General features: G+C 53.2%; 2 protein-coding genes across 3 annotated transcripts in view; one reads left to right on the plus strand and one right to left on the minus strand.

The window, feature by feature from the left end:
• Window positions 1-7,560, plus strand: part of FAM234A (family with sequence similarity 234 member A) — a 48,189-nt gene extending 40,629 nt beyond the window's left edge. Inside the window, exon 13 of one of the 2 annotated variants that reach the window (XM_053555844.1) lies at window positions 5,349-7,560. Coding sequence is in view for 1 of the 2 variants with exons in the window: in XM_053555841.1 (XP_053411816.1) it covers window positions 5,349-5,380 (32 nt within the window). In the remaining variant the exon portion in view is untranslated. The remainder of the gene's footprint in view (window positions 1-5,348) is intronic. The other variant, XM_053555841.1, reaches the window with a different exon arrangement.
• Window positions 1,217-13,343, minus strand: RGS11 (regulator of G protein signaling 11). Its single transcript, XM_053555846.1, has 17 exons — window positions 12,897-13,343; window positions 12,513-12,609; window positions 12,391-12,441; window positions 12,104-12,210; window positions 11,357-11,408; window positions 11,182-11,240; window positions 10,942-11,018; window positions 10,741-10,822; window positions 10,378-10,446; window positions 8,785-8,814; window positions 8,648-8,709; window positions 8,445-8,558; window positions 8,230-8,345; window positions 8,014-8,101; window positions 7,790-7,928; window positions 2,444-2,526; window positions 1,217-2,323 (listed from the first exon to the last, which is right to left on the minus strand). The coding sequence occupies exons 1-17, from the start codon at window positions 12,957-12,959 to the stop codon at window positions 2,212-2,214; spliced, it is 1,401 nt and encodes a 466-aa protein (XP_053411821.1). The 5' UTR covers window positions 12,960-13,343; the 3' UTR covers window positions 1,217-2,211.
• Between the last annotated feature and the right edge of the window lie 1,797 nt (window positions 13,344-15,140).

The following is a 15,140-nucleotide window of genomic DNA, read 5'->3' on the forward strand; positions in this document are numbered from 1 at the left end:
GGGCAAAGGGTTGCCCTACAGGTCACAGGAGCAGCTGTACCCCTGGTGGCCTCTGCAGGGTGAGCAGGGCAATGAGCCCGGGCCTGTGTAGCCAGAGTTAAGGGCCTGGCTACACATAAAGCTGATGAGCAGTATACTTTTTGTGATATCTGACACCACAGATAAGCAAAAAAAGTCCTCAAAAAATAAGTCAGGGGGCCCTAGAAGGCCCAAGAGTCTTTTATTTTTGTGGTGGAAGGAGGTGGGAGGTTCATATATGAACAAGCCCTGCTGGGGAGGAATGCCACTCTAGCCAAAGGGGTGTCCCTCTGTACCCCCTGAACTTATAAGTAAAGCAGGACTCTGGGGTCCCTGGGGAATCTGCAAGTCTGAGGCGTTAGGTCAAGTTGTCCTCAGCTGCTCCTGGAGATGTGGGTTGCATATCAGGAGCCTGTCTCCTACCGGCTTCCTTGACTCAGTTTCCTTTTTTTGTTTTTTTGGAGACAAGAGTCTCACTATGTCACCCTTGGTAGAGTGCATGGCTCACAGCAACCTCCAACTCTTGGGCTTAAGCAATTCTTTTGCCTCAGCCTCCCAAGTAGCTGGGACTACAGGCGCCCGCCCCAAAGCCTGGCTATTTTTTTGTTGCAGTTGTTCTTGTTTAGCAGGCCTGGGGCGGGCTCGAACCCACCAGCCCTGATGTATGTGGCCGGCACCCTACTCACTGAGCTATGGGTGACAAGCCTTACCTCAGTTTTTTCACTTTTTCTCCCTGAAGCCAGGCACCCTCACTACCCTGTTGGTCTCAGCCCAGAACACTGGTGGTGCCCCCAGCTGTCTCCTCCTAAAGACCAGATTCCCCAAATCTACAGCCCGAGTCCAGCCTGAGGCCTGAGCCTGCTGATCCCTCCTCCATCCATGCCTGGGGTGCTAGATTTCTGAGCCCTAGCGACCTTCACTACTTCCTTCACCACATACCACACATCACACAAATGCACAAGCCTTGTGCACACATGACAATGCATGTCTGGTAACACATATACTCTTGTGTCTGAAGTGCACACCCTAAATGTGTGCACCCCACACAATGTGTGCCTCACAATATGTGTACATGCATCCTGTGCACACAAATGCATCTCACATGCACACCTGATACACACTACACACGCATGTCTCACTCCTGCATGTACCCACATCACCCCTCACATGCGCACACACTATGTGTACACACATCATGAGCTGCACCCACAAGATGGGCTCACAGTGAAGGCCCAAGAGTCTTTTATTTTTGTGGTAAGGAGGTGGGAGGTTCATATATGAACAAGCCCTGCTGGGGAGGAATGCCACCCTAGCTGAACCAGTGAGAGCTGCATCCCCAAAGGAGCCAACCTGTACTTCTTCCCAGCCCAGGGGAACAGCCGGGCACTTGGGGGAAGGGAGTAATGTGACACACAGAGAAAGTCTTGGCAGGGGTCTGCCTTAATGGGAAGAGGGCCTTAGTGCACTGGCATGATGATGGCAGAGTCATCAGTACCAATCTGGTGGAGAAGCCACAGCCTCAGGCTGGAAAACTAGATGGCAATGTGCCTGTGGGCAAGTTCTGGAATATGTTTGGTGCCAGTCCAGGCAAGGGTGATGCAAGCACAGCCCTAGAAGTCAGTGAACATGGCCTCCATAGAACTGAAGGGGCCCTCTAGAGTCCCCACTAGGGCCTCACCCTGGACAGTATTGCTCCTGGACAGGGCGGAGTTTGCCCTGAGACCAGCAGTTCCCTCATCACATGGTGCATGCCACCTGTGGAAGCCACCTGTCTGTGCCTCTAGCTTGCAGGGATTCATCAGCTGATGTGATAGTTGATGGGGATGGGCACCCAGTGCCAATTGAAGACCATAGCATGCCAGGAGCTCCGTGTGGCCTTGGTCTCACCTTTCTTCAGATAACGGAGCCTGCCCTGACCCAAGCTTGACCAAGCATCCCCCTCCCTGGGAATCAGCATTGGACCAGTCTCCCTGGCAGAAAAGGACTTGCCCAAAGGAAAAGAAGGAAGCCAGGGAGAAAGGCTTGTGTACCCTAAAGCATAGCTGGCACTGGGGACACCAGTACTGGGGGTGCAGCAGCCACCAGGACTTTGAGCCAAGAAGAATGTGACTGTGCAATCGGCAGGGTGTGAGGCAGGAGGAAATAGGAAGTAGGAGGAGGTAACACATATACACAAGTGTTAGCCAGGTCCACCTAGGCCTCCCCATCACCCCTCGGGCTGCCAACCACCATGGGCTCCCCAGAGGTGGGAAGTGGAGCAGGGCTGGGGCTTGAGTGCCGTGGCTGCCGTGCAAATGGGAACACCCTGTGGGTGAGAAGAGGGCCGATGGTGGAGTGGCCAACCAGAGTCCTGCCCACCTCACCAGCAGGCCTCAAAAGGTCCTGGGGTGGCAGCAGCTGGATGCAGGGCACTGTCTGGGCTCACCGTCTCTTTGTCTCCAGTGGGATCTCTGCCTCCTCCAGTAGGCCCTTGTACATGTCAGACTTCAGGAATCTTGGGTAGGAATCCTGCAAGAGATAGCATCCAGCCCTGATCCAGCCACCCCAACTCCTCTAGGCCAGCTCCCTGCAAGATGCAGCCAGGCATTGCTGGGCCACCTCTAGCCACAGTCTCCAGTGGATGGGTGCTGGAGGGAGCCACCCAGGCCTGTCAGACTATCCGGCTTAGGGACACCTAGGCTCCCATCCACTGACTATTCACAGTGAAAGCTGAGCCAGAACCCTAGTGCCTAGGCACAGGCACAAGAAAATATAAAACAAGATGGAGGGAAGCTGCATCAAGTGATAAGGAGGGAATCTGTGCCCATAATCACTTACACTTTTTTTATTTATTTATTTTTATTATTTTTTTTCTTTGTAGAGACAGAGTTTCACTTTATTGCCCTCGGTAGAGTGCCATGGCTTCACACAGCTCACAGCAACCTCCAACTCCTGGGCTTAGGCGATTCTCCTGCCTCAGCCTCCCGAGTAGCTGGGACTACAGGCGCCCACCACAATTTTGTTGTTGTTGCAGTTTGGCCCGGGCTGGGTTTGAACCCGCCACCCTCGGTATATGGGGCCAGCGCCCTGCTCACTGAGCCACAGGTGCCGCCCCACTTACACTTTTAAAAGAAAGAGGGCAGAGGAGGCAGGGGATATGAGCTAGATTCATTTAAATGCACCATGCTCTGTATAATTGATTTTGGAACTAAGTGTATATTTTTGCATAATTATAAAATAAGCAATTCCCAGACATTAAAAGTGTGAAGTGGGACAGGTGACACCAACTGTGTCCCCAGTCGGTGTTATAAACCTATCCATGCACAGCAGAGCTGTTCAGGGTGATGTCCTAAGTAGGGAATATACATAGGGCCAAGAAGAGAAAAAAGCAAACTGCTTTTAGTGGTCATAGTGGAGATGGTAAAGCAGCGGTTCTCAACCTGTGGGTCACGACCCCGTGAGAAACTGTATTAAAGGGTTGTGGCATTAGGAAGGTTGAGAACCACTGTGGTAAAGCCAAAGAGGTGAAGGAAAACCGTGGTTCTGAACTGGAATTATTACTATTAGCTCCTGGTTATTTTTGGTTAAAACACATACATATCCTCTTTCTGACTCCTGAAAAACCTGGGAATGATGGTAGCCCAGTGACAAGGAGAACTAATGATGTTCAGGTTGCAGTTTCTAAATATCTGAAAGGGACAGGCCTGAAGTGGAAATGGCTGACTCTAGAGTAGGGCAAGACAAGCCTGAGAAAAGGTAAGAAGCCAACACAGAGTTCTGGTGACATCAGATGACGCAAAGCCAGATAGCCATGGATGAGGCCATGTGTACACCACATAAGACTGAATATGGGACTCAAACACGTCAAATATGGTGAAATCAGGTTTTTTTTTGTGTGTGTGGTTTTTGGCCAGGGCTGGGTTTGAACCCACCACCTCTGGCATATGGGACTGGCACCCTACTCCTTGAGCCACAGGCGCCACCCAAAATCAGGGTTTTTATGATGGCACTAAAAACATTAAACTTCTGGGAGGCAGAGGCAGGTAGATAGCTTGAGCTTAGGAGTTTGAGACCAGCTTGAGCAAGAGTGGAACTCCATCTGTACTAAAAACAGAAAAATGAGTGGAGCATTGTGGTGGAACCCTGTAGTCCCAGCTACTCCAGAGCTTGAGGCGGGAGGATCCCTCAACTCAGGAGTTTGACATTGCTATTAACTAGGCTGACACCACTGCACTCTAGCCTGGGCAATAGACTATGTCTCAGGGGAAGAGGGGGGATCAAAACTTACTGACCACCGTTCGCAGATACCAGGGGACCAACTCATTTTTTTTTAAAAGATTTTTTTATTTTTAGAAATGGGGTTTTGCTATTTTTCCCAGGATGGACTCAAACACCTGGGCTCAGGTAATCCATCTCAGCCTCCTAAACAGCTGGGACTACAGGCACCCCCCACAATGCCCAGCTGTTTTTTAGAGATGGGGGTCTTGCTCTGGCTCAGGCTGGTCTTGAACCTGTGATCTCAGGAAATCCACCAGCCTCAGCCTCCCAAGTGCTGGGATTTCAGGCGTGAGCCACTGCCCCTGGCCTTGAGATGGGACTTTGCTATATTGCCCAGGCTAGACTCAAACTCCTGGGCTCATGCAATCCTCCTGCCTCAACCTCCCTAGCAGCTAGGACTGCAAGTATGCACCACCACACCTAGCTAATTTCTTTCTTTCTTTTCCTTTATTTTTCTATTTCTTTCTTTCTTTTTTTTTTTTTTGCAGTTTTTGGCCAGGTCTGAGTTTGAACCCGCCACCTCAGGCATATGGGGCCAGCGCCCTACTCAGTTGAGCCACAGGTGCCGCCCTTCTTCTTCTTCTTCTTTTTTTTTTTAGAGACAGAGTCTCACTTTGTCACCTTCAGTAGAGTGCCGTAGCGTCACAGCTCACAGCAACTTCCAGCTCTTGGGCTTAGCCTGATTCTCTTGCCTCAGCCTCCCAAGTAGCTGGGACTACAGTCGCCCACCACAAAGCCCGGCTATTTTTTTGTTGTTGTTGCAGTTTGTCCGGGGCCAGGTTTGAACCCCCCACCCTCCGTATTTGGGGCCGGCGCCCTACTCACTGAGCCACAGGCGCCGCCCTTTCTTTTTTTGTTGTTGTTGTTGTTGTTGTTGTTGTTTTATTGTTATTGAAACGACAGTCTCACCACATTGCCCAGGCTGTCCTGAACTCCTGGCCTCAAGCAATCCTCCCACTTTAGTCTCCAAGAGTGCTGGAATTAATTATAGGCTTCAGCCCCCACACCCAGCTCCAATTTATTATTTTTAAAGGTGGCAATAAAGGAATTAAGCATCTGCCTTCCTTCCACAGTCTGTACCACTGGACAACCAAAGAACAGGTGAGGGAAGTGTCACATAGAAGCATTCCAGCTGATACACAGAGAGGCAGTGATGGAATTAGAACATCACCACATCAAATCCCTCATAAAATCAGGGCACTGGCTGCTTAAAAGAAAGACAACTGCACACCATGTGCTAGAGGAGTACACGGAACTTGACCTCAACAAAAACCAGAAAAAAAAAAAGTAACAAAGACTGAAGATGAATCTGACCAAGCCTTAAATGTAACTGGCACTTCATAGAAACACATTAACGAATTCACAAGGATATAGTCAGCAAATCCAGACTGAGAGGCCCAGCACAAAGGCTCATGCAGGTAATCCTAGCATTCTGGGAGGCCAAGGTGGACAGATCACTTGAGCTCAGGAGTTCAAGACCTGCCTGAGCAAAAGCAATACCCTGTCTCTGCAAAAATAGCTGGGCCTTGTGACAGGTGCCTGTAACCCCAGCTACCCAGGAGGCTGAGGCAAGAGGATCTCTTGAGCCCAAGAATTTGAGGTTGCTGTGAGCTATGATGCCATAGCACTCTACCAAGGGAGACTGAGACTTTGTTTCAAAAAAAATAAAAATCCAGACTAAGGAACATTACGGGACAAAGGGTCCAGATCCTCTAAAACAAAACAGAAGAGATGAAACGGAGAAGAGAGATTCAAGAGACTCACTGACCAATTCTAACATAATTTGAATCCAAATTCAAACAAATTGAAAAAAAAGAAAAAGACAATTATAGGCTATGGCATGCAAAATGTCCTTCTCCATCCCCACCCCCTAGAGAAGCCATCACCCTAATCCTTTAAACCTAATCCTTAAAACATAAGAGTAACTCCCCTTAGATGGTAAAAGGGTTTTGCAGCTGTGATTATATTTAGGATCTTCAGAGGAGAGATGATCTTGGATTATCCCGGTAGGTGCAGTATAATCACAGGGGTCCTTGTAAGTGAAAAGGGGGAGGCAAAAGGGTCAGAGAGGACAGGAGCTACTGCCTTGGGGCTGTGAAGACAGAGGACTGGGCCATGAGTCCAGATAGGAAAGGCAAGAGATGGTTTCTTCCCAAGGGTTCCCATGAGGAACCAGCCCTATAGACACCTTGACCTTAGCCCAGTAAGGCCTGTGCCAGACTTTTGACCTCTAGAACTGCAAAAACATAAATGTGTACTGTTTTGTGGTAGTTTGTTACAGAAGACACAGGAAACCAATACAGAGGCCAAGGGAGGAGGTGAGAGCCTTGATCAGGCAGGTATTTGGTGGCTTGAAGAAAATAATTTCTCTTTTTTTTTTTTTTGAGACAGAGTCTCAAGCTGTCGCCCTGGGGTCACAGCTCACAGCAACCTCAAACTCTTGGGCTTAAGCAATTCTCTTGCCTCAGCCTCCCAAGTAGCCGGGACTACAGTGCCCACCACAACTCCCGGCTATTTTGTTGTTGTCGTTTTTTCTTTTTTGCAGTTTTTGGCTGGGTCTGGGTTTGAACCCGCCACCTCCAGCATATGGGGCTGGCGCCCTACCCCTTTGAGCCACAGGCGCTGCCCCATTTTTTCTTTTTTTTTTGAGACAGAGTCTCAAGTTGTTGCTTTGAGTAGAGTGCCACGGTATCATAGCTCATAGCAACCTCCAACTCAGGCTCAAACAATCCTCTTGCCTCAGTTTTTCTATTTTTTAGTAGAGACAGGGTCTCACTTTTGCTCAGGCTGTTCTCAAACTCATGAGCTCAAGCTATCCACCCACCTCAGCCTCCCACAGTCCTGGGATTATAGGCGTGAGCCACCGTGCCAGGTGACAAATATTTCTGGAGCCAGGCCAAGAGTGTACAGAAATTCTTGTTTTTGTTTTGTTTTGTTTTTGTTTTTTTGGCCTTTTGGGGACAGAGTCTTACTCTGTTGCCCTGGGTAGAGGGCCATGGTATCATAACTAACAGCAACCTCAAATTTAGGTTTAAATGATCCTCCTGCCTTACCCTCCTGAGTAGCTGGGACTATAGGCACCAGCCACAACACCTGGCTAATTTTTCTATTTTTAGTAGAGATGGGGTTTCACTCTTGCTTAGCCTGGTCTTTAACTCCTGAGCTCAGCGATTTGCCCGCCTCAGTCTCCCAGAGGAGTCATCATTTTGATTTATTTTTGTTTATACTTAAAAATTTCTATATTAAAATGCTTTTCCAAATTGAAGCTAGACGCTTCTCTTATTAAGCATGTGACCTGGCAGGTCCTTCAGCCCCTCTGACCTGTTTCCTGTTGGTGGTCAGAGTGAGCTCAGGACTGAACAATCACAGTAGAGTAGCCAGCACCATGTGCCAAGGCCCCCAGGCCAGCTGGACCCTGGGAAGGAGCTCCCATAGGGACAGGGCAGCATGGTCAGTGAGGTGCAGATGGCAAGGCCAGCCTTGTGCCTCCTGCCCTCCTGGCTCCAGGGCCCACCTTCTTCATAAGCATGTATATGTGCAGCTGGGCATCATCCAGGACATGGCGATGGGGCTGGTGCAGCCCTTCCAGGGTCTGCTCCATCGTTCGGCTGTCAATGTTGACCCAGCGGGCAGCACCAGGGGCCAGGAATTGCCTAGGAGTGAAGACAGCATCAGTGGTCTAGGCAGGGCATTCGTACCTGCCAGCCAGCCAGCCAGCCCCCAGCCCATGACACTCACTGGTACACAGTGTCCACCAGGGCAGGGATCTGTGCCTGCTCTCCATGGCGAACCTCTTCACATGCTTCCCAGAAGCTGAGGTTTTCGGCTGAGGGGACCGGGCACCCAGTCAGGGGCCAGGAGGACTCAGAGAGGTTGTGGAAACTTTGGCAGAAAGGGTCTCAGGCAGCAGCCTCCCTTATGGGGCCCAGAGCAGGAGGGCTGGGGGCTTCTCACCACTAAACTCCTTCCTGAGAAAGTGCATGAAATGGGCCCGCCCTACAGGGTCTTCCAGGAGCTCCCGAAAGCTGAAGGCCCAGCGCTCTATGCGGAGCCTTGTGGGTGCAGCCACTCTGAAGGGAGAGGGGGCATTGGGGTGGCTAGGGTCTGACCCTGTACCAGCCCCATTCTGGGAGCCACTGTAGTTCCCACCCGCCCCGCCCATGGCTCACGTGGGTGCGTTCATGGCCCAATAGGCAGCATCATCTGTGATCCAGGGGTTGCTGGGCAGGCACCCCGACAGGATGGGGTCATGCAGTCTGTGCTGGGCGCTGAACTTCAGGTACCTGGAGGGGACAGTGCCAGGTGCTGGGCAGGGTGGGCCTTGGGGACAAGGGCTGTGGGGTGGGGGTCTCCAGCTGCCCTCCTCACTCACACCTCAAGGCAAACAGAGGACTTCACCCGGGTCCTGCCAAGCGCCTTTCTGCAGCGCTCAATCTAGAACATGAGACTCATTAGTCAAGGCTTGGGCTGAGGGCCAGAGGCCAAATCCCTGCCCATCCCAGGACCTACCTCCAGCTTATAGAAATCCAAGCTCTTGGTCTAGAAGGGGACAGGTGACTGTAGTTAGATCACAGGTCCCCTTCTGGGGTTCAAACCCTACTACCACCCAAGACCCTGCCCCACCAGGACCTTTCAGAGGACAGCTGAGGCCCTATCCCTCAGAGCCCTTTCCTCCAATGGGGAGTTTGACTTTCCAGGAGACCTCCGAGGGCCTGTAGTCTGGAGATTTCCAAAATATTCCATAGAACCCTGAGAACCCTCTGCTTCTCACAGTTGCCTTTAAGTCCCCCAACTGTGATTAATATGTCCTATTTTCAAATGTATTTAAGTAACTTTTAAAACAACATATACATGAGAAATACTCCTAATGAATTCATACTGGGAAATGCAGGTTTAATTCAAACCCCAGTCTGCTCAGAGGCTGGGATGCAGGGGTCATGTTCCCTACTCTATAGCTGACACAGGTATAGAGCCAGAGGAGGGGACCTGCCACCTGGCCAGGACAAGTGTGAGTTCCAATATTTGCCTCAGCTCTCTCTGCCTTTTTTTTTGAGACAGAGTTTCACTTGTCACCCTTGGTAGAGTGCTGTGGCATCATAGCTCACAGCAACCTCAAACTCTTGGGCTCAAGTGATCCTCTTGCCTCAGCCTCCTGAGTAGCTGGGACTACAGGCGCCCACAATGCCCAGCTATTTTTATTTTTATTTATTTATTTATTTGGAGACAGAGCCTCAAGCTGTCACCTGGGTAGAGTGCTGTGGCATCACAGCTCACAGCAACCTCCAACTCCTGGGCTTAAGTGATTCTCTTGCCTCAGCCTCCCAAGTAGCTGGGATTACAGGCACCTGCCACAATGCCTGGCTATTTTTTGGTGTAGTTGTCATTGTTTGTCAGGCCTGGGCTGGATTCGAATCCTCCAGCTCCAGTGTATGTGGCTGGCGCCTTAGCCGCTTGAGCTACAGGTGCCAAGCCACCAAGGTATTTTTAGAGATGAGGTCTCACTCTGGTTCAGGTTGGTCTTGAACTCATGAGCTCAGGCGATCCACCTGCCTTGGCCTCCCAGACTGCTAAGATTACAGGTGTGAGCCACTGCACCCGGCCTCTCTACCTGACTTTATGTAGCCAAATGTTAGGGTCTTGAAGCCAGGTAGAAGTTTCTTGGTGGGATACTGCATGCATCTGTTCTAGGTTTGAGGTTTGAGTGGATGTGATCTGAAGAAGGACCTTGCTGCTACAACTGTGGGGTGTGTCTTTCCTGGTCTGGTCAGGCCACCAGAGGTCCAGGAGGAAGGTGGCTGGTTCAGCCCAGGTCCCTCAGGTCCATAACTCTGCTGGTCACCGCTCTACATCCCTGAAAGGCCTGATGCTGTCCCAGCCTGGGGAAAGAGCCCCCATTCTCCCTGGGTCCACTCCACTTATGCACACTCAGGGCAACAGGTCGGAGGGAAGAGGTGAATTAAGAGGTTGCTGGGGTAGGGGAGGGCTTGGGCAGCTGTATCATGTGTCACTTGGGTGGTCTGAAGGACACACAGGTGGGCAGCTCCAGCCCCCAAGTAGTCCCATGGTGGGTAAAGTCGAGTGGGCATGTGTGCAGGGGCTCACCATCTGCATGTAGCCGGTGGTGCAGGAGCCCCGCTCCGGACCCTGCTCCAGCACATTGGGAGCCCCAGGCTGCAGAAGGGAGATGAGATGGGGAGACATACCCTTGGTGGCCTTCTGAGACCCCACCCTAAATTCCACCCCCACAATCCTCAGTCCCCTCAGGCTGAAAGAGAAGCTGGTTTGTCCTGTGGTCTGGGGGCAGGGAGTCGCAGGCCTGACCTGCAGATCTCTGGGTGAAACTAGGACCTGGAAGGCATGTCTTTCCACAGGCTCACAGTGGAGGTCCTGGGGGAGACTTTCAGGTACAGCTTGCTAGCCCTGCGGCTGGCCAGTGACACTCCCCACTCCCCACAAAGGGCTTACCGGGGGCCTGTTAACCAGCCAGAAAGTCTGTTCCTGGCAGGCAATGACCAGCCTGTCCCCTTTCCTGCGCTGCTTAGCTGCCCTGGGAGGAGTAAGCAGAGTTGGGGGCATGTGAGCCCACTCCTGATCAATCAGTGCCATCTAGGTCCCACGGCTTCCCCAGCAGGCTGGGCTAGTGCCTGGGCAGGCAGCAGGTCTCACCGCAGCTGCTCCCTAGCCTGCATCACCACCAAGTCCCATGCATGGTTGATCTTCTTGTGTAGCTGGTGATAGTGCTCCTGGAAACAGCAGGGCCTGCAGTGGGTAATCCACCGGGTGCCTGTGGTGTGGAACCCACCACCCCAGGGAGACTGTGCAAGGAGGGGGTGGGTGTTATCTTGGGTCCTAGGCTGTATGTTCTGAGGCAAACTCTGGGGCTTGGGCTCCTCTGGTTGGATGTACCTTCTCATGGTCGACGAGGGCGCCCTGTTTCCGGATGTTCTTCTTGGTCAGGTAGATGGCTGGAAAGGATGGGGCAGGCTGCAGAGAGCAGCTCTTCTCCTACCCTGTGGCAGTATCCTTGGGTCCACTAATCCTGGAAGCTTGTCCTTGAGCTAGCCCATTCCCCCCCACTCACCATAGTCCAACTCAGAGGCCGGCCACAGGATGCTTGTCCAGAAGTATGGTGTCTGGTGTGGTACAGGAAGAAGGGTGTCTGGGACCTCCAAGGCCTTCTCCCCACCCTCAGTGTCATCCCACCCAACAGCTTCCGTGGAAGGAGACTGGGCTGCATAGGGGTCTCTGAGGACCTCCCTGTCTGCCCACCACCAGAGGCACTGCTGATCATTGGCTATCCTGTCCACCTGGGACAAAGGTCAACCTTCCCCTTGGAGCCCTGTGCAGGGGCCACCTCCCCCACACTGGTGGCCCTAACCCTCCCTTTAGGGTGGGGTGGGGGCAGTCATGGTGTGTACTTGGGGTGGGGAGACAACCAAGAGCAGGCTGGGTCTAGGTCTCTGATGTAGCCAGAGAGGTTTCCACTATGCTTGCGTACATGAAGTGCAGGTGTCCTGTCCTCACGCCCCACAAAGACTCCTTCTTCTGGTCGGGAGGTCTAAGGTTCCTCAGGCAACCAGCAGGATCTTCCACAGTTACCACTTTTCACGGGGCCCTGCTGTGGCCCCAGCAACACTGACTGTACTCCCTTACCTAGTCCTTCTCACCAGATGGAGACTTCCAGTTCAGGCCTTCTGGGGATGGGGCAGGAGCCCATGAGCCCACAGTGACACCACCACATCCTGCTCCAATCTCAGCAAGTCCCACACCCACCAGTTGGGCTGCTGGGTAGGTGGCTAGGATACTAGGAGCTCAAACCCAGCCTAACCTGGAACCTGTAAGATGTCTCATCCGGTCGGAGCACCAGGTTGCGGGGGTCTCGCAGTGGGTATATGTAGCCATGCTGTACCAGGAGGGTGCCCAGGTGCAGGGCCTCTGGAAGGGATGGGGTGCCAAATGTCATTGAGCCCAGATTCCCCTCCCCATAAGCTCCGCCACCCCAGCACATTCTTCAGGGCTGACACGTTGAGCCCCAGAGAAAATCCAGTCCCAGACTCCAGCCGTGACCCAGGGCCAGAGGGGAAGGCAGGCCGCCACAGGCTGACTACCCCTCACCCTGCTCCGAGATGCAGAACTTGTGGATCAGCCACTCCACGACGTCGCCGCCTGTGCAGGAGACATCGTGGTGGAGGGAGGTCGGGCACACACCCCTCCCCCGGGGCCCCGTGGCGCCTCACCGGTCACTGCGTGGGGGACAACGGTGATAAGCAGACGCTGGCTCCGCATCTTCACACCCTGGTCGGGGTCTTGCATGCTCACAACCACACGCTCCATCTGGGAGAAGGGGGCCGTCAGGGGCCACTCCAGACGCCTCCCCCACCCCGCCCCGGGTCCCCCTTCCCGAGCCGGCTGGGATGCCCCGGATCAGCCCGCTCCGGGAAGATTAGCGCGGCAACAGTCGGATTTCAGTACGCAGCTGGAGGCACAAGCGCCGGGCGGGCGCGGGCCAGGGGAGACCCCGGCGGCTCCACAGAGCGCGGTCTCCAGCAGCGTCCGCACCAGCCCGCTCCTCTCGCACCCTCCGGCCTCAGCAGCGGGAGGGAGCCCTGCCCGCCTCCCACCTTGCTTAGATGGGACATCTGCGTTCGGAGGCGCCCGCCTAGGGGCGCGGGGCCGGCGGCCATGGCTCCAGGGCGAGGCCCTGCCGGGCTGTCCGAGGCTGCCCCGCCCCCACGCCCCACCGTGCCGCGCCCCGGCCCCGCAGCTCCTCGCTCCCACCCCTCCTGCCCTGCTCCGGCTTAACCCGGTTAACTCTTCCTGCTGCGGGCGGCAGGACTCGGGAGTCGGCCAGGCTCCCAGTTCGAGTGTGAGAGCCCCGCTACGGCCCGAAGTTAAGGGGCTGGCGCTCGTCGAACGACTAGAGAATCGCCCCCCACGTTCTGAGGAATCAACCCCCACATCACCCTCTACGCTCCCTTGCTGGTCCCCGGCATGTCCCTTCCAGGCGCGGACACGCCCGGGACCAGCAAGGGAGCGTAGAGGGTGATGTGGACCCCGGAAACGTCCGCCCTGGGCGGAGCACGGACCCAGACAGAATGTGGGAATGTGGGGGGATTGCGGCTCAGATGAGGCAAGGCAAAGGGGGGCCAAAGAGGGAAGAGTAGGGGGGCTCAGGAGGGTGAGTCTCAGGCAGGAATAGGGCTCTCGAGGGGCGGCTCATTGAGGGGTCAGGACTTAGGGAGAGGATGAGGCTTCAGGAAGGGGGAGGGTCCACAGTGAATGGAGGGTCTGTAACCTTGCCAGGTGTGAGAGGCTGTCAGGATGTGCAGGGATCAAGGCTGATGGGCTGTGGAATCCAGTGAAGGTTTGACCGCCCTGAGAGCATGTCCTAGCTTGGTATGGCTTCAGATACCACAGAGGGTGCCCAGGTTGGTGTGGCAGCCTGGCTGGAGGCTGTGTGTGCTGATAAAACTGGGAGTGTATAATCTGGGCCTCCTTTATTCTGTGAGTCTTCCAGGTGGGGAGGGGAAGAATAGCAGAAGGATGAGTCAGAACTGTTCAGTGGGACACTTAGTCTCACCAGCAGAGGGTTGTGGTTCTCAGGGCCCCAGTTTCAGCCTCCAACAGCTTGGCCACACCTATCCCAGACCCTCGGGGGCTAGGCTTAGGCTCTTTTAGGCTCCAAAAGGGGTCAGGCTCCTGGACAGGATCATTGACCTGTTTTTATTTAGTTATTTTATTTATTTTTTATTTTTTGGCCAGGGCTGGGTTTGAACCCACCACCTCTGGCATATGGGGCCGGCGCCCTACCCCTTTGAGCCACAGGCGCCGCCCATTTAGTTATTTTTGTTTTATTTTATTTTTGAGACAGAGTCTCAAGCTGTCACCCTGGGTAGAGTGCCCTAGTATCATAGCTCACATCAACTTCCAACTCATGGGCCCAAGCGGTCCTCTTGCCTCAGTTTTTCTTTCTTTCTTTCTTTCTTTTTTTATTTTTTTGAGACAGAGTCTCATTATGTCGCCCTCAGTAGAGTGCCCTAGCGTCATAGCTCACAGCAACCTCCAATTCTTGGGCTTAAGTGATTCTCTTGTCTCAGCTTCCCAAGTAGCTGGGACTACAGGTGCGCGCCACAACACCCAGCTATTTTTCTGTTGCAGTTGTATAGCTGGTCCAGGCCAGAGTCAAACCTATCACCATTGGTGTATGTGGCTGGCACCATAACCACTGTGCTACAGGCGCTGAGCCCTCAGTTTTTCTATTTTTAGTAGAGATGGGGTTTTGCTTTTGTTCAGGCTAGTCTTGAACTCCTAAGCTCAAGCAATCCACCTGCCTCGGACTCCCAGAGTGCTAGAATTATATCTGTTTATACTCTTTTATTATTTATTTATTATTATTTTTTAGAGATAGTCTCACTTTGTTGCCCTCGGTAGAGTGCCGTAGCATCACAGCTCACAGCAACCTCCAGCTCTTGAGCTTAGGCCATTCTCTTGCCTCAGCCTCCCAAGTAGCTGGGACTACAGGCGCCTGCCACAACGCCCAGCTATTTTTTTGTTGCAGTTTGTCAGGGACAGGGTTTGAATTCGCCACCCTCGGTATATGAGGCTGGTGCCCTACTCACTGAGCCACAGGTGCCGCCCTATTTATTTTTTTTGAGACAGGGTCTCGCTATGTCGCCCTCGGTAGAGTGCTGTGCTGTCACAGCTCACAGCAACCTCAAACTCTTGGGCTTAAGTGATTCTCTTGCCTCAGCCTCCCAAGTAGCTGGGACTACAGGTGCTTGCCACAACGCTCAGCTATTTTTTGTTGCAGTTGTTATTGTTTAGCTGGCCCGGGCTGGGTTGGAACTTGTCAGGCTGGGTGAATG

This window comes from Nycticebus coucang, chromosome 12 (genome assembly GCF_027406575.1).
Source record: "Nycticebus coucang isolate mNycCou1 chromosome 12, mNycCou1.pri, whole genome shotgun sequence".
Taxonomy (NCBI): Eukaryota; Metazoa; Chordata; class Mammalia; order Primates; family Lorisidae; genus Nycticebus; species Nycticebus coucang.

Excerpts from the sequence above, each read along its gene's own strand:
- RGS11 (XM_053555846.1), bottom strand. The coding sequence starts at position 12,959 with ATGGCCGCCGGCCCCGCGCCCCTAGGCGGGCGCCTCCGAACGCAGATG. Across the intron at positions 12,442-12,512 it reads TGTCCCCCACGCAGTGACCG|GCGGCGACGTCGTGGAGTGG; the intron begins GTGAGGCGCCAC and ends TCTCCTGCACAG. Across the intron at positions 8,710-8,784 it reads TGGATTTCTATAAGCTGGAG|ATTGAGCGCTGCAGAAAGGC; the intron begins GTAGGTCCTGGG and ends CTCATGTTCTAG.